Source organism: Canis lupus, chromosome 28 (assembly GCF_048164855.1).
Source record: "Canis lupus baileyi chromosome 28, mCanLup2.hap1, whole genome shotgun sequence".
Classification (NCBI taxonomy): domain Eukaryota; kingdom Metazoa; phylum Chordata; class Mammalia; order Carnivora; family Canidae; genus Canis; species Canis lupus.
The window spans coordinates 22,254,398-22,268,415 of NC_132865.1; the positions used below are offsets into that span (position 1 = coordinate 22,254,398).

The 14,018-nt window shown below is 35.7% G+C and overlaps 1 protein-coding gene across 3 annotated transcripts in view; it reads left to right on the plus strand.

Moving 5' to 3' along the window:
* The window catches only part of TRAM1 (translocation associated membrane protein 1), a 34,275-nt gene that overhangs the window by 9,229 nt on the left and 11,028 nt on the right, over window positions 1-14,018 (plus strand). The window contains exons 2-9 of one of the 3 annotated variants that reach the window (XM_072804267.1): window positions 22-85; window positions 2,355-2,476; window positions 2,601-2,717; window positions 4,085-4,143; window positions 5,713-5,797; window positions 6,596-6,667; window positions 13,622-13,692; window positions 13,799-13,903. In XM_072804267.1, the coding sequence (XP_072660368.1) occupies window positions 22-85; window positions 2,355-2,476; window positions 2,601-2,717; window positions 4,085-4,143; window positions 5,713-5,797; window positions 6,596-6,667; window positions 13,622-13,692; window positions 13,799-13,903 (695 nt within the window). The remainder of the gene's footprint in view (window positions 1-21; window positions 86-2,354; window positions 2,477-2,600; window positions 2,718-4,084; window positions 4,144-5,712; window positions 5,798-6,595; window positions 6,668-13,621; window positions 13,693-13,798; window positions 13,904-14,018) is intronic. The other 2 variants (XM_072804268.1, XM_072804269.1) reach the window with 2 other exon arrangements.

Here is a 14,018-nt window from a genome sequence, read left to right on the forward strand (position 1 = left end):
TTTTTCTTTTTTTCTTTCTAGATAACAGCGAAAGCCTCTATCATTTTTGTTACTCTTCAGTACAATGTTACCCTCCCTGCAACAGGTAGGTAGTTTTCTTTCAGAATTTTCTATTTAAGTGGAAGGGTTTACTTGAACAAACTAGGAAATTACCATGAATACTAAATTCTTTAATTTTCATAGATTTCATTCATGATTGGAGTGAATGTTATTTTAATGATTTTGTAATGCAAGAAATGATGTTTTGTTGGCTTCACTCTATAGATTATGTGAAAATCAAATTTATTTATTTATTTATTTATTTATTTATTTATTTATTTATTTATTTATTTATTTATTTAAAAGATTTTATTTATTAGAAACAGAGAGAGAGAGAGAGAGGCACAGACACAGGCAGAGGGAGAAGCAGACTCCGTGCAGGGAGCCCAACATGGGACTCGATCCCGGGTCTCCAGGATTACAACCTGGGCTGAAGGCAGCACTAAACCGCTGAGCCACCAGGGCTGCCCTGAAAAATCAAATTTAATCTGTTTAACACTTACTGGCTATTTTGTAAATGGACTTGACTTTCCATTGGAGGACTTTTTTTTTTTTCCTTTCCCTCTGATCTTTTTCATAAGAAAATTCTAAGAATAGATATTATATATTTGTCCAAAGTGTTATCATTCAGTCACGGTTTCTAAAGGTACAATGTTTAGGTTCAGTTTTTCTGATCTGTGAGTTATGTTTTGGACCTAAAGTAACAATCCTTTTAAGTCTATTTTATTTTCGTGTTTTTGTTGTACTCTACCTCTAAATGTCAGTAAGCTCCAGGAATTATAATAGCATCCAAACTGCACTTTCAGGCTTTATTTTTTGAAGTTTTTCTTTTCTTTTCTCTTTTCTTTTCTTTTCTTTTCTTTCTTTTTTTCTTTCTTTCTTTGTTTCTTTCTTTCTTTCTTTCTTTCTTTCTTTCTTTCTTTCTTTCTTTCTTTCACTTTTTTAATTTAATGGGAGCTCCACTCTCATCGTGGAGCTTGAACTCATGATCCTGAGATCAAGTATCACATGCTCTATCAACTAAGCCACCCAGGTGCCCCTAAAAGTTTTATTTCTAAATTATGCAATGTGAAAGTCAAGTTACTGGAAGTTGCTTGTAGTTGAATACAGTGATATACAATTAACCAGCATGGGTGAGAGTATTTGGTTAATAAAATATTAACATATTCAGACAAGTATTTGACTCTATATTTAGAATTTAAGATTAATTATTTAACATTGAATTGGGTCTAATTCAGTTATATAGTTGCATAAATGTATTTGACCCTTAAATAATGCAGAGGTTAGGGGCATCAACCCCTGTGCAATCAAAAATCCACATACAATTTTTTGAGTTCCCAAAAACTTAACTACTAATAGCCTGTTGTTGACCAGAAGAATCCTTACCAATAACATAGTCAATTAACACATACTTTATATGTTATGTGTGGTATATACTGCATTCTTAAAGTCAACTAAAGAAAAGAAACTTATTTTAGAAAAAAGAAAATATTAAAATTTAAGGGCAAGAATGTACATTGACAGTACTGTATTTCTTGAAAAAAATCTAAAGGTAATTGGACCCACACAGTTAAAACCCGGGTTGTTCAAGGGTCAACCATATTTGGTTTAGTGACTTAGATATCAGATCATTCAAAATGACAAAGTTGTTTTGAAATTTGAATATGCCAGAGAAGAGTAATGCTTTTTTCCCCAAATAGTTTCCATAAACATAAAGCTTGAGAACAACTTAACAGCAATTCACAAGTATTTGATTCAGATTTGTTTTGAAAGATAGAATAATTTCAAGGATCAAAAACAATTTTAAGTAGCAGTTGCCTCTGTCTATAGTGCTTATAGGTCAAAACTCCATTCAAATAGAAGTTAAATCAGTTTTTCTATCAGAATCATAATGAAGTGTCTAGTTGAAAAGAGGTAGAAAATTTCAAAAATTCTTTGAAAAGACAGAAAAGTAGGCTAAGTATAACTTTGATGTAACCTAATCTCTGCCTGGAATAATATCAACTTTAGAGTCTTCCCAAGGATCTGAGTATAGCCTCCCCTTCCCTGTTTTTTGGTCTTTAATGGCTGTAACTAACATGTGTCAAGTCTTTTGTAAGTAATTTCTGAGGCCTTAGATTTCTGGATAGTCTTCAATTTTCATTGTTCTAAGACTTAAGATGTCCAAGAGCAAATCACCTATAATGTTTCTATAGAACTTATTTATTAGGTTAGTCTTTTCTTGTTTGTTTCCATAACTATGTTGTACTTAGTGCTGTTTTTATAATCTTACGTATATTTTTGTGTATGTGTGTTCTGTCCTTTTTGGCCTTCAGAAGAACAAGCTACTGAATCAACATCCCTTTATTACTATGGTATCAAAGATTTGGCTACAGTTTTCTTCTACATGCTAGTGGCGATAATTATTCATGCCATAATTCAAGAGTATGTGTTGGATGTAAGTATACAATCTTAGAAATCTATACTTTATAAAATACTAGCTCTCCATACTTAACGGTAGTCACATATTGAATATGCTTTATAATATATTCTTAATTACTTACGGTTGTTTTTATTTTTAGAAAATTAACAGGCGAATGCATTTCTCCAAAACGAAACACAGCAAGTTTAATGAATCTGGTCAGCTTAGTGCATTCTACCTTTTTTCTTGTATTTGGGGCACATTCATTCTAATATCTGTAAGTATACACTATGCTTAAATTTTCATTTCACAAAGTATTTATGTTACATACCCAGAACAGAAAATGATGTCCTATTATTAATGCTTATAAGCAAATCCTGAACCGTAGAAAATCCCTCCTCTATTCCTACTCTTATCTAAGATTAGGAATTCTCCCATTGAACTAGTATAAATCAATTTTCAACGATAAGTCTCTTTGCATTAGTTTTTATGCGGCAGAAATTCTAAACTGTGTTTAATGTTTCAGAAAGTCTTACTCTTTTTTAGTCAGTCTGAATGTTGTTTTTATATCTTGTAGTCATTTGCAGGTATCTCTGTATTAGCAAAAAGAGTAAGAAGTCAGTGATAACTTTTACTGGGTTGTTTGAGTTGTAATGTTTGTAGTCATTTCTTCTTTTAAAAACAGTCCAAGTAGTGTGGAAGCAACTTAAAATATTGTGTTAACTTTTCAGTTAAAGTTATCAAAACCTTTAAGTATATAATTCTAACTAGTGAGGGGAGAGATAATATTTACATTAGTATTATTACTAACAATCTCTGAAATTTATATGCACTCTAGAGTTTACATATTTTTTACTTTGTTAGGACACAATCATTTTTAATTGCCGTGTTAGAGATGAATAAACAGGCAACGTGTACAATATTAATGTTGGAAATAGACTAAAACTTAATCTTTCCAGGGCTCATTGCACTTTATGCCGCTGCTTTAATGATACTTTATAAATATATGTAATTTCCACTTAAAATCTATCGTATAATTTTCTTTAAACATAGAAGTGTTACATTTCAGTAGGAAAATATTCTTATTAAAACTAACTCACTTGAGAGGTTGTTTTTTTTTTTTTTTTTTAATGTTTGTACATGTGCAATAATTCTCACTGAATAGATCTGGTTATCTAAGAAAAAGATTTAGGTTAGTGTGTGGACATCACCCTATAAAACTTGGCAGCACTTTGATCCTCCATCTCCTGTCAGGTGCTGCGTCTTTCCCAAAACCCTTCTGTGATCGCCCAAGACAAAATTCTCCCATAGCTGTTGTTACCACTGTTATGTACCATTACTGTTTTTTGGTTGTTTTATGTTTGTTCGCATACATGTATTTTTTACCCTACTGGATTGAAAGAATTTTGAGGCCAGGAATTATGCTTATTTGACTTTATATCTTTCATAGTGATTTTCACTTTGCTAAAATAAGCAATTCAACTGAATCAAAAATAATTAAAACAACTAAAAAGTTTAACTTCAGTGGGCTCTTTGGAGCCCAATCTGGGAAATTATAGATGTGCAAGAAATGCAAATAGTGTCTTATTCTCCAAAAAGTTTGCATTATACTCAATAGGCTAATTTTCATATCTTCTTTCTTAGGAAAACTACATCTCAGACCCAACTATCTTGTGGAGGGCTTACCCCCATAACCTGATGACGTAAGTCATTTTAGCAGGCTTTTCTTAGTTAAGGACCATGGTCATGTCACTTTTAAGCAGAACCATTCTTGTCATTCTCCTTAGGGCTTTGGCAAATTCATACCATAGGTGTGTCATTGGCAGTCCCTCTGCCATAAGAAAAAAAATTCCTGTGCACTTTTTTCATGTATATGATAATATTTCCATGTTCATTAGCTTGAAAAAACTGATTTTAACAATAATCTTAATTTAGTTATGTTTTCCTTTCTCCTCATCCTTTCTTCTCATCAGTTCTCCATCTTCTCTGTACTTTTTCTCCTTTTCTATGCCTCAGTCTCTTTTTACTCCTTTCATTTCTTATTCTCTTACACTGTTAACTTCAAGATGGCGATTGTCTCTTTATCTTCTATCCCCCAAGGTTTCTGTACAGTCCTGTAAAAACAGCTCAGTGTTGCAAAGACATTTAGCTAAATGACTCATTTTTCAAGCCCAGCTCTAGCACAACTATTCCATATTATTTTTCCTTGCTACTTTAGCCTATATTGTTGTTTGCTTTCCTGAATTTGTCATTTTGGTGCATAATATTTTAGGTAATATTTATGCATTGTCTTGAATGTGCTATAATTGTTTCATTTATGTAAGTCTTACATTGTGCTCATGCCCACAAGACTGTGTACTTTGACTGCAGTAGGAACTCTATATTATATATCCTTCATTGTGCCAGGCTGTATGTAGGTGTTTATCACCTAGACAGCATTCAGTAAATGCATTGCTATGTGAGAATTGGAAAAAAGATATGAAGGGAATAACATGACCATGCATACCTTTGTTTTAAGTCCAGCAGTAATAGCCATGCTGAGTCATTCTGACTTTTAAAAATGAGCTTTTATGCAGTAGGGTTATAAACATCATATTTATATGGGACTATTGCCCCTCTCCTCCAAAAAATTTATTTGTTTGGCTTTGTGTTTTCTATTCTAGAAGTCTGGAGAAGAGGGTGAAGGTAGAACAAAGAGAAAATGGGAGGACTGGAGGGGTATAATGTCAAAAGACTATTGATTTTACCCAAGTAGAGTTACCATATTTCCCTAAGAAAAAGCCAGGGGTAGGGGGGAGTTTGCAGTTGGGATTATACTAATTTCAGGTGATCGTTCATCTATGCACCTTCACTTTTGTGTCCCTCTTTTTGTTTCCTTTTGATGAAACCTTAAAAGTCTGTGAGGTGACTCCCCCAAAGTCATGTTCTTACGTTTTCAGTAGCTAACATGACATACTAATCAGTATTAATTTACTAGTAAACAAGGTGGTCTGGTTGCTCCCAGCCAGCATGCAAGTCATCAGCGTTCTGCAGATAATATCTTTGCATCTGCTGTTTAATCCAGAGGAATCAACTGGTGGTGAGAATATTCTTAGGGATGCAGGGAAGTGGCTGCTGGGGAGCCGTGAAAGGTGCACAGAGTACTGCACGGAGACCTGAAATGATAACACGAAGGTGGCTACTCAGTACATCCTGATTTCCAGTGCTTGTTTTTACTTTATACTTTAAAAATACTATGCTTTAAAACCATATTTTTTTGCTTTCTTGTGCAGATTTCAAATGAAGTTTTTCTACATAGCCCAGTTGGCTTACTGGTTCCATGCTTTTCCTGAACTCTACTTCCAGAAAACCAAAAAAGTAAGCTGGGATTTGTCATTTTAAAAGTTGTCTTGTCATTTTTTTTCCATTTTTTTGAAAAGTCCCTAAAACTAACCATTTCCTCACATCTCTAACCTTCTTTCCTTCCCACCTCAACTCTTCCCTCATTACTCTCCCACTTGCCCTCTTTCCAAAAAACTAAATATATTCCTCACATATTTCTTGAAAAAAACCCTTTGTCATATTTTAACTTAGACTGGAATATTTTACATTTGACATGTTAATTGCTTATCTTAAAATTGTATTAGTGGTAATTGAAAATAAAATTTTTAAAAAATGAAAATAAAATTTAAACAAATTTTGAAATGTAATACTAGTTTTTATATTATTTTTTTTTAGTATAATCTTTTTTTAAATTTTTGTTTATTTATTTATGATAGTCACACAGAGAGAGAGCGAGAGAGAGGCAGAGACACAGGCAGAGGGAGAAGCAGGCTCCATGCACCGGGAGCCTGATGTGGGATTCGATCCCGGGTCTCCAGGATCGCGCCCTGGGCCAAAGGCAGGCACCAAACGCTGCGCCACCCAGGGATCCCCTAGTTTTTATTTTATTGAAATACTAGTTTTATATTCTTGATATTCTTAGGAGTTTCACAAATGAGACAAAAGGATAAATTATTCTGCAACTAACAATTCTGTGTGTTCAGGCCCAGTAAAAAATTCAGTATTAAGTGAAGTGAGCCATAGTTAAATACTCAGTAGCGAAGCCTTTCCTAAAATGAGTGGAACATTCTTTTTTAGCATGTGAGAAAAGCGTTTTTTGTTTTATTTGAACAGGTAACTACCGGAGCAGTGCAATATCCTCCTTTCTACTTTACCTGCAGTAGTTTTTCTAAAGTCAGAATTTGGGTAATTGCCAAGTAAACTTTAGTTCCTTTATTTAACTCTTTCCTCTCTCAAACCTGTACCACCTCCCTGTTGTTTTATTTTATTTTTTAAGTATTTATTTATTCATGAGAGACACACAGAGAGAGAAGCAGAGACACAGGCAGAGGGAGAAGCAGGCTCCATGCAGGGATCCCGCCTGCCATGGGACTCTATCCCGGGTCTCCAGGATCATGCCCTGGGCCCAAGGTGGCGCTAAACCGCTGAGCCACTCGGGCTGCCCTCCCTGTTGCTTTAAACTAAAATACAGCAGCTCACCTGTGCTCTGTGTGGGTTTCTCTGGTTTGTACCACCTCCTCCATGCTCCCTTTTCCCTCTCTTCTCTCCGTGGGCTTCATTCACACTGATATTCTCTAACTTTATGATCCCAGCACATCAGTTCTTTTTCTGGGAATACCTTTAAATTAATCAAGCACTCTTACTCCGTTTTTCGAAGAAAGATTATATCTAAAATCCCCATACAGGAATACAGATAAAACAACTTTGGTCCTGAGTTAACAACTATTGAAGCTGGTTATGGCTACATGAGTATTCTTTATACTCTCTATTTATTAGATATAAATTTACATTTTTCCACATTTAAAGCTCCCTTACTTTGAGAAGCTTCTCAGGATAGAAGTATAATGTGACGAGTTCATCTCTGCCTTCTGCAAATTCCCACCTATTTCTATATGTATTGTAAATAGTTACTCCGTGAGTATAGGTACCTAATTTATTGCTGCTTTGTGTCTGTGTTTTTTGTGTCCTATGTGTCTGTCATCTTTATGTTATCTGCTATGATCAGAAGACAGCACCAAATTAGAGTTCATGTACTATGGTTTGAAAGTTCTTTTTATGTTGATTTCTTTTTCAAGTGGAATGTTTTTCTAGTTAAGGTGATTATAAGGATTATGATGAAGATCCATAAAACCTTTGGCTTAGAACTGTGTTAAGATTCTTAGGTTCAGGGATCCCTGGGTGGCGCAGCGGTTTGGCGTCTGCCTTTGGCCCAGGGCGCGATCCTGGAGACCCGGGATCGAATCCCACATCGGGCTCCCTGCATGGAGCCTGCTTCTCCCTCTGCCTATGTCTCTGCCTCTCTCTCTCTCTCTCTCTGTGTGACTATCATGAATAAATAAATAAAATCTTTAAAAAAAAAAAAAAAAAGATTCTTAGGTTCACAGTCTCCAGAAGCCCTTCCATATTCAGTAAGCAGCTAATGTGAACCACCATTGTCCTACAGCTGCACTGTCCAAAACAGAAGCCACTAGCCTCATTTAAAGTAATTACAATTAAAAAAAAAAAAAACAGAAAGTTCTGTTGGGCAGTATTACTGAGAACATCATAGTTTCTTAATGTGCCATAACTCAGATATTTAAAGCTTTTCTTCATGTACATACTTGTATAAGCCTAGACAGTACCTCTGGGCTCATTATTAATCTTTATGTCTCTGTCTTATTCATTGACCATGTAAATAAAGAAGGACATCTCAAAGTAATTGTTCATTTTAGTTTTCAAAGTTCTTTCCTTATCAATTCCTGCCAGATGGCATTTCTCCAGAAATGCAATCTAATTTTTATGGAATAATTTGCATAACTTAGAACTTAACTGAAACTATTTTTAACACCTACATATGACAGTCGAAAGTAACTGTTTCAAGTAATTAACATAATTTGAAAGTAACAGCTGCATATGTGTTAAACAGTTTCTTAAAATTTACTCTATGAAAATTATTTTTGGAGGAACTCTTTACTGGAAGAAACTAGTACAGTGATTGTTTTGAACTGATTCTACAGAAAAATGAAGAAAGAAAGGAACACTATTGTTAGTAGCAGTTCAAGAGGTGTGTTAGTCACAAACCAGTTTCTTTGAAGGAGAATATTCTAAATACATACAAATGTATGCCTCAATATAAACATTACTCCATTTTGCCAATAAGAAGATTCACAATGTAATTTCTTAGCCAACTTGCATATATGGGGTTTCGAGGAAGTCTCAATGAAATAGCCAAACACTTAATTCTGATATTCAATTTTCTTAGTTTAATTATACATGCATATAATTGCATATCATCTGAAGTTTTTAAAATTAGAAATAATGGTTTTTCTTCTTCCTACTTCATGAAAGTTATATTCATACTTTCCACATGCAACTTTGTTGTTCATATCTGTCATTCATCTCTAGAGCCATTTTTGAATCCTCTAACTCCATTTTTCCAAGTATATCACCTTCCCTCTACTGATTACTCTGTAGACCCTCTATAAGGACTTAGAAATCACATTGATTGAGGTTTTTAAGGCTGTGTATCTTACCCAAACATGTATTTCTTATTCAGAATAATCGATATGGATCCCTATTATGTAAGAGTTTTTAAAAAGATTTAAATTTGAGATGGCTCCATCTGTGGTTTAGGGGAAAATCTTTGCCATATATTTGGGCATATTTGTGATACTCCATTTAAAGTCCAGTTTTTTTAGTACAGTGTAATTAAGAAACGCATTTTCTTATAAGAATAGAAGTTTACTAAAGTATATGACTCACCTTTTTAATAAAAAGATGTTGGAATAACAACTGAAAATGTCACTTGGAGTTATTTATCATTTTAGAACTTATTTTGATTTAATGTACTATATTTACTAGATTTTCTATGAAAATGACAGAATTTTAAATCATCATTCCATGATTTCATTCTTATATTAATTATTTAAACATCATTAAGAATCTAAGACTTTGAAGGGAGCCTGGGTGGCTCAGTCAGTTAAGTGTCTGCTTTTTTTTTTTTTTTTTTTAAATTTTTATTTATTTATGATAGTCACACAGAGAGAGAGAGAGGCAGAGACACAGGCAGAGGGAGAAGCAGGCTCCATGCACCGGGAGCCCGACGTGGGATTCGATCCCGGGTCTCCAGGATCGCGCCCTGGGCCAAAGGCAGGCGCCAAACCGCTGCACCACCCAGGGGTCCCAAGTGTCTGCTTTTGGCTCACATCAGGATCCGAGGGTCCTGGGATGGAACCCCGCATTGGGCTCCTTGCTCAGTGGGGAGCCTGCTTCTCCCTCTCCCTCCACTTCCCTCTCCCTCTGCCTGCTGCTCCCCCTGCTTATGCTCTTTCTGTGTCAAGTATTTCATCAAAGTTTTATATTCTTTTTTTTTTTTAAGATTTTATTTATTTATCTGAGGGTATATGCATGAGCAGGTTGAGGGAGAGGAGCAAGCAGACTCACTGCTAAGTGTGGAGCCTGATGTGGGGCTTGATCTCACAAACTTGAGATCATAACCTCAGCCAAAACCAAGAATCTGCTGCTTAACTGATTTAGCCACCCAGGTGCCCCTAAAATTTGATAAAGCCTTTCTAATAACACATTTTTATTATGTATTTTTTCCATTCAAGTATACAAGAAGTTTGTTAATCTTTATTTTTTATTTATTTTTGAGAGAGAGAGAGCATGGAGGGGTGGTAAAGAGGGACAAGCAGCATGCAGAGCCCTATGTGGGGTCGATATCCTGACACTGAGATTATGACCTGAGCCGAAACCAAGAGTCGGATGCTTAACTGACTGAAACCACTCAGATGCCCCAAGCAAGCTTTTGAAGTAGTTTCTAAAGCTTTCCAAAGTACAAAGTATTAAGAAATATCTTTCTAAATAATATTCCCTTCAGTTATATACAAATCAACCAATGTCTCTAAAGCAATGTTTGTACACTCAAAGCCTCACTCAAGAAAAAGTAAAAATAAATGAATGACAGGGAGGAATATAGTACTACAGGGAGTGATGGAGCTTATTGTGAACTGGAGAACACACTCTACATTAAAGGCGTTCCCATATTCTTTTAAGATTACAGAGGTAATGGGGATAATATAGCATAATTTTTTAAATGAGAAATTTTATCTAAATTTCATTTAGGAAATGGCTGTAATGGCACCCCTGTTCTAAACCAGACTCATGACATTCTCTAATCCTCGTGGGGTTACACCCGCACAGGCAAGATGCTTATGTGTCAGAGGCCAACAACAACTTCCCTAGCACCATGGTCTCCAGTTACACATTTCCCTTGGGAATGAGAAACAGAGGCAGCTGGGTGAAACTTGGCTATCTGAATTCACTGACCATATCAGATCCCAGTTCCGGAGTCAGCATGCCATTCAAGAGCAGTGGTCATTCTTTTTTTTTTTTTTTTTTTTTTTTTTTTTATTTATGATAGTCACAGAGAGAGAGAGAGGCAGAGACACAGGCAGAGGGAGAAGCAGGCTCCATGCACCGGGAGCCTGATGTGGGATTCGATCCCGGGTCTCCGGGATCGCGCCCTGGCCCAAAGGCAGGCGCCAAACCGCTGCGCCACCCAGGGATCCCCGGTCATTCTTTTTAAATCTAGTGTCTAGGTAAATAAAAAAGAGGCTGGGAGAAAGCTGTTTTTGGTTTCTCAAGACATTTTCACACATCATCCTACAATTTTATTGTATAAATAAACATTTTCTATCAGGAACCAGAAATGAGGTTTTGCTTATTTATTTGTTTAAAGATTAATGAACTGCAGGTCACCTGGGTGGCTTAACTCAGTTAAGTGTCCCACTCTTGGTTTTGGATCTCAGGGTTCAGGGATCAAGCCCCTCATCAGGCTATGTGCTCAGTGCAGAGTCTGCTTGAGATTCTCTCCTCCCTCTTTTCTTCCCCTCACTCGCATGCACACTCTCTCTTCTGGAATAAATAAAATATTTTAAAAAGCCATTTCTAGGTATTTGATGGTTATGAAAATAGAAGCTGGCGATGAGGGACGCCTGGGTGGCTCAGCGGTTGAGCGTCTCACTCAGGGCATGATCCTGGAGTCCCAGGATCGAGTCCCACATCAGGCTCCCTGCATGGAGCCTGCTTCTCCCTCTGTTTGTGCCTCTGCCTCTCTCTCTCTCTCTTTCTCTCTCTGTCTCTGTCTCTCATGAATAAATAAAATCTTAAAAAAAAAAAAAGTTGGTGATGTTATTTTACTCTTCATTACTGACTCAGTTGATTGTCAACAAGAGCAAGGCTAAAATGCAGAGTTGAACCTGAAGTTAAAAAAGAAACTTCAACATCACTTTCCCTAATTAGATTGAGATTTAAGAACAAAAAGATACAAGAGAAGCAGAATAGTTTTCAGAAATGTAGATTGTAATTTATAATAGTGTTTTTAGATTTGTCAGAAAGGGAAGAAATAGGCAGCTTAGGTTCTCTACTAAATGATGTATTTTTAAAATTTGTTTTTTTTCCTTTAAAATTAATTTTTTAATCCCCCCCAGGAAGTTATATTCTGTAAAAGTTTTTCCAGCAGTTATTCCAGCAAATTGGCTACATTGACTTAAACAAGTTTTTATGTAATAAAATGAGTTTAGTGTTGAGTCAGCAATTAAGAAACTATGAAGCTTTTGTTATAAGTATCAAGAGTCCCTTAGTCTCTTTTTTCCTCAGAAGTGTGGAACATAGATTAACACATCTGAAGGAATATGGTAGTATTTCCTATAACATTCATTTACATGCTACTTTAATTTAAGATACTTTATTTAAAATTATAGTTAAAAGTATTTTGTTGTGGACTAAAATCATGTTGTACATTATGAATGATATAAACACCACACTTTGGGAAACCTGTATATCATGTGTATATAGTGACACGTGTATTCATAGCATATGAAATTACATTTATAACATTGTAGATGACCTGTTCTGAAATGATGGCAAGAACAGAAAAAGGTTCCCGTATGGTTGAACTTCAGCATGTTAGTCTTCACTCTGTTCTCCCTCTCTCCTTTTTTTTTTTTTTTTTAAGATATTTATTTGAAAGAGAGAGCACATGAGCTGGGGGGAGGGGCATTGGAAGAGGGAGAAGCAGACCGCCCAATGCAGGGCTTGATCCCAGGACCCCAAGATCATGACCTGAGATGAAGGCAGCCTCTTAACCAACTGAACCATCCAGGTGCCCTCTCATTTTGTAAGGAGAAATATTTCATTGGAAGTTTGAAAATTATGTGGAGAGAATCTTAAGACAGCTAATTTTCAAAGATCCTTTCTCTCCCAATTGGAAGACAGCTATAAACTGGTATCATATCTTAGGTTTTTTTCCCCTGAGAGTCCCAAAACAGTACCATATATAGTACTATTCAACTGTTTTATGTTTTACCTTTCTAATACTTGATCTTTGTACCATTCTTACTAGAGAAGAATTTTCTTTTTTTTTTTTTTAAAGCTTTATTTATTCATGAGAGATAACAGAAAGAGAGAGCGGCAGAGACACAGGTAGAGGGAGAAGTAGGCTCTTCACAGGAGCCTGATGCGGGGCTCGATCCCAGATCCTGGGATCACCACCTGAGCCCGAGGCAGCCCCCCAATCACTGAGCCATCCGGGCATCCTGAGAATAATTTTCAATTTCAAAACTATAATTATAAAATCTCTACTCTTTCTCTGAAGATTTGGAGAAGTAACTCTATAGAAAAGTAGAAGTAGTAGAGGGCCAATAGAGACCTGTACTCAGCTGTACTAGATTCCAGAGATGAGTTTAGTGGCGTTCCAAAGGAACGCATTTCAGTCCACTTGATATCAACCCTCTGTTTAAAAATTGGAATTAGCAGCTGTAGTACACGAATAGTACTAACCAGGCTTAATATAGCCTTATACTATATATGTCAGGCTACTATAACTATGTCCCTTATATACATGGAACACAGCAAAAACCAGAGCAGAAATGAGATGTATATGCATTTCATAAATGAACAAGTTTATTGAGTTTAACACTCAGTTTTTACAAACATTTGTGACTGTAACTCAAGATGAAAAATAAGGTTTTACATCATAATCTAATGTATATATGTGTGTGTGAAATCGGTAATAAAATTTTCATGAAACAGTACAATGTGCTGTACACGGAAGTGTTTCAGCCTGTTTTAATCTATAATGCATCTCTCTATTTACAGGAAGATATTCCTCGTCAGCTTGTCTACATTGGTCTTTACCTCTTTCACATTGCCGGGGCTTATCTTTTAAAGTGAGTTGGGCTTTTGCTTAGATGTATAAATGGACTGGGTAGATATTGTGTCAGTCTATGTTAATTGATAATTAACCTTTACATTTTAAATATGTTCCTTTAACAGCTTGAATCATCTAGGACTTGTTCTTCTGGTGCTACATTATTTTGTTGAATTTCTCTTCCATATTTCCCGCCTGTTTTATTTTAGTGATGAAAAGTATCAGAAAGGGTAAGTTGTTTAGCCATTCTCTTTGTTGTATAATTAAAATCAGTGTCTGTGTTGCCAAGGACTGTGCTATTGCCAAGGTCTATGCTGGGGGCAATTATATCATTCTGTGAGCTGT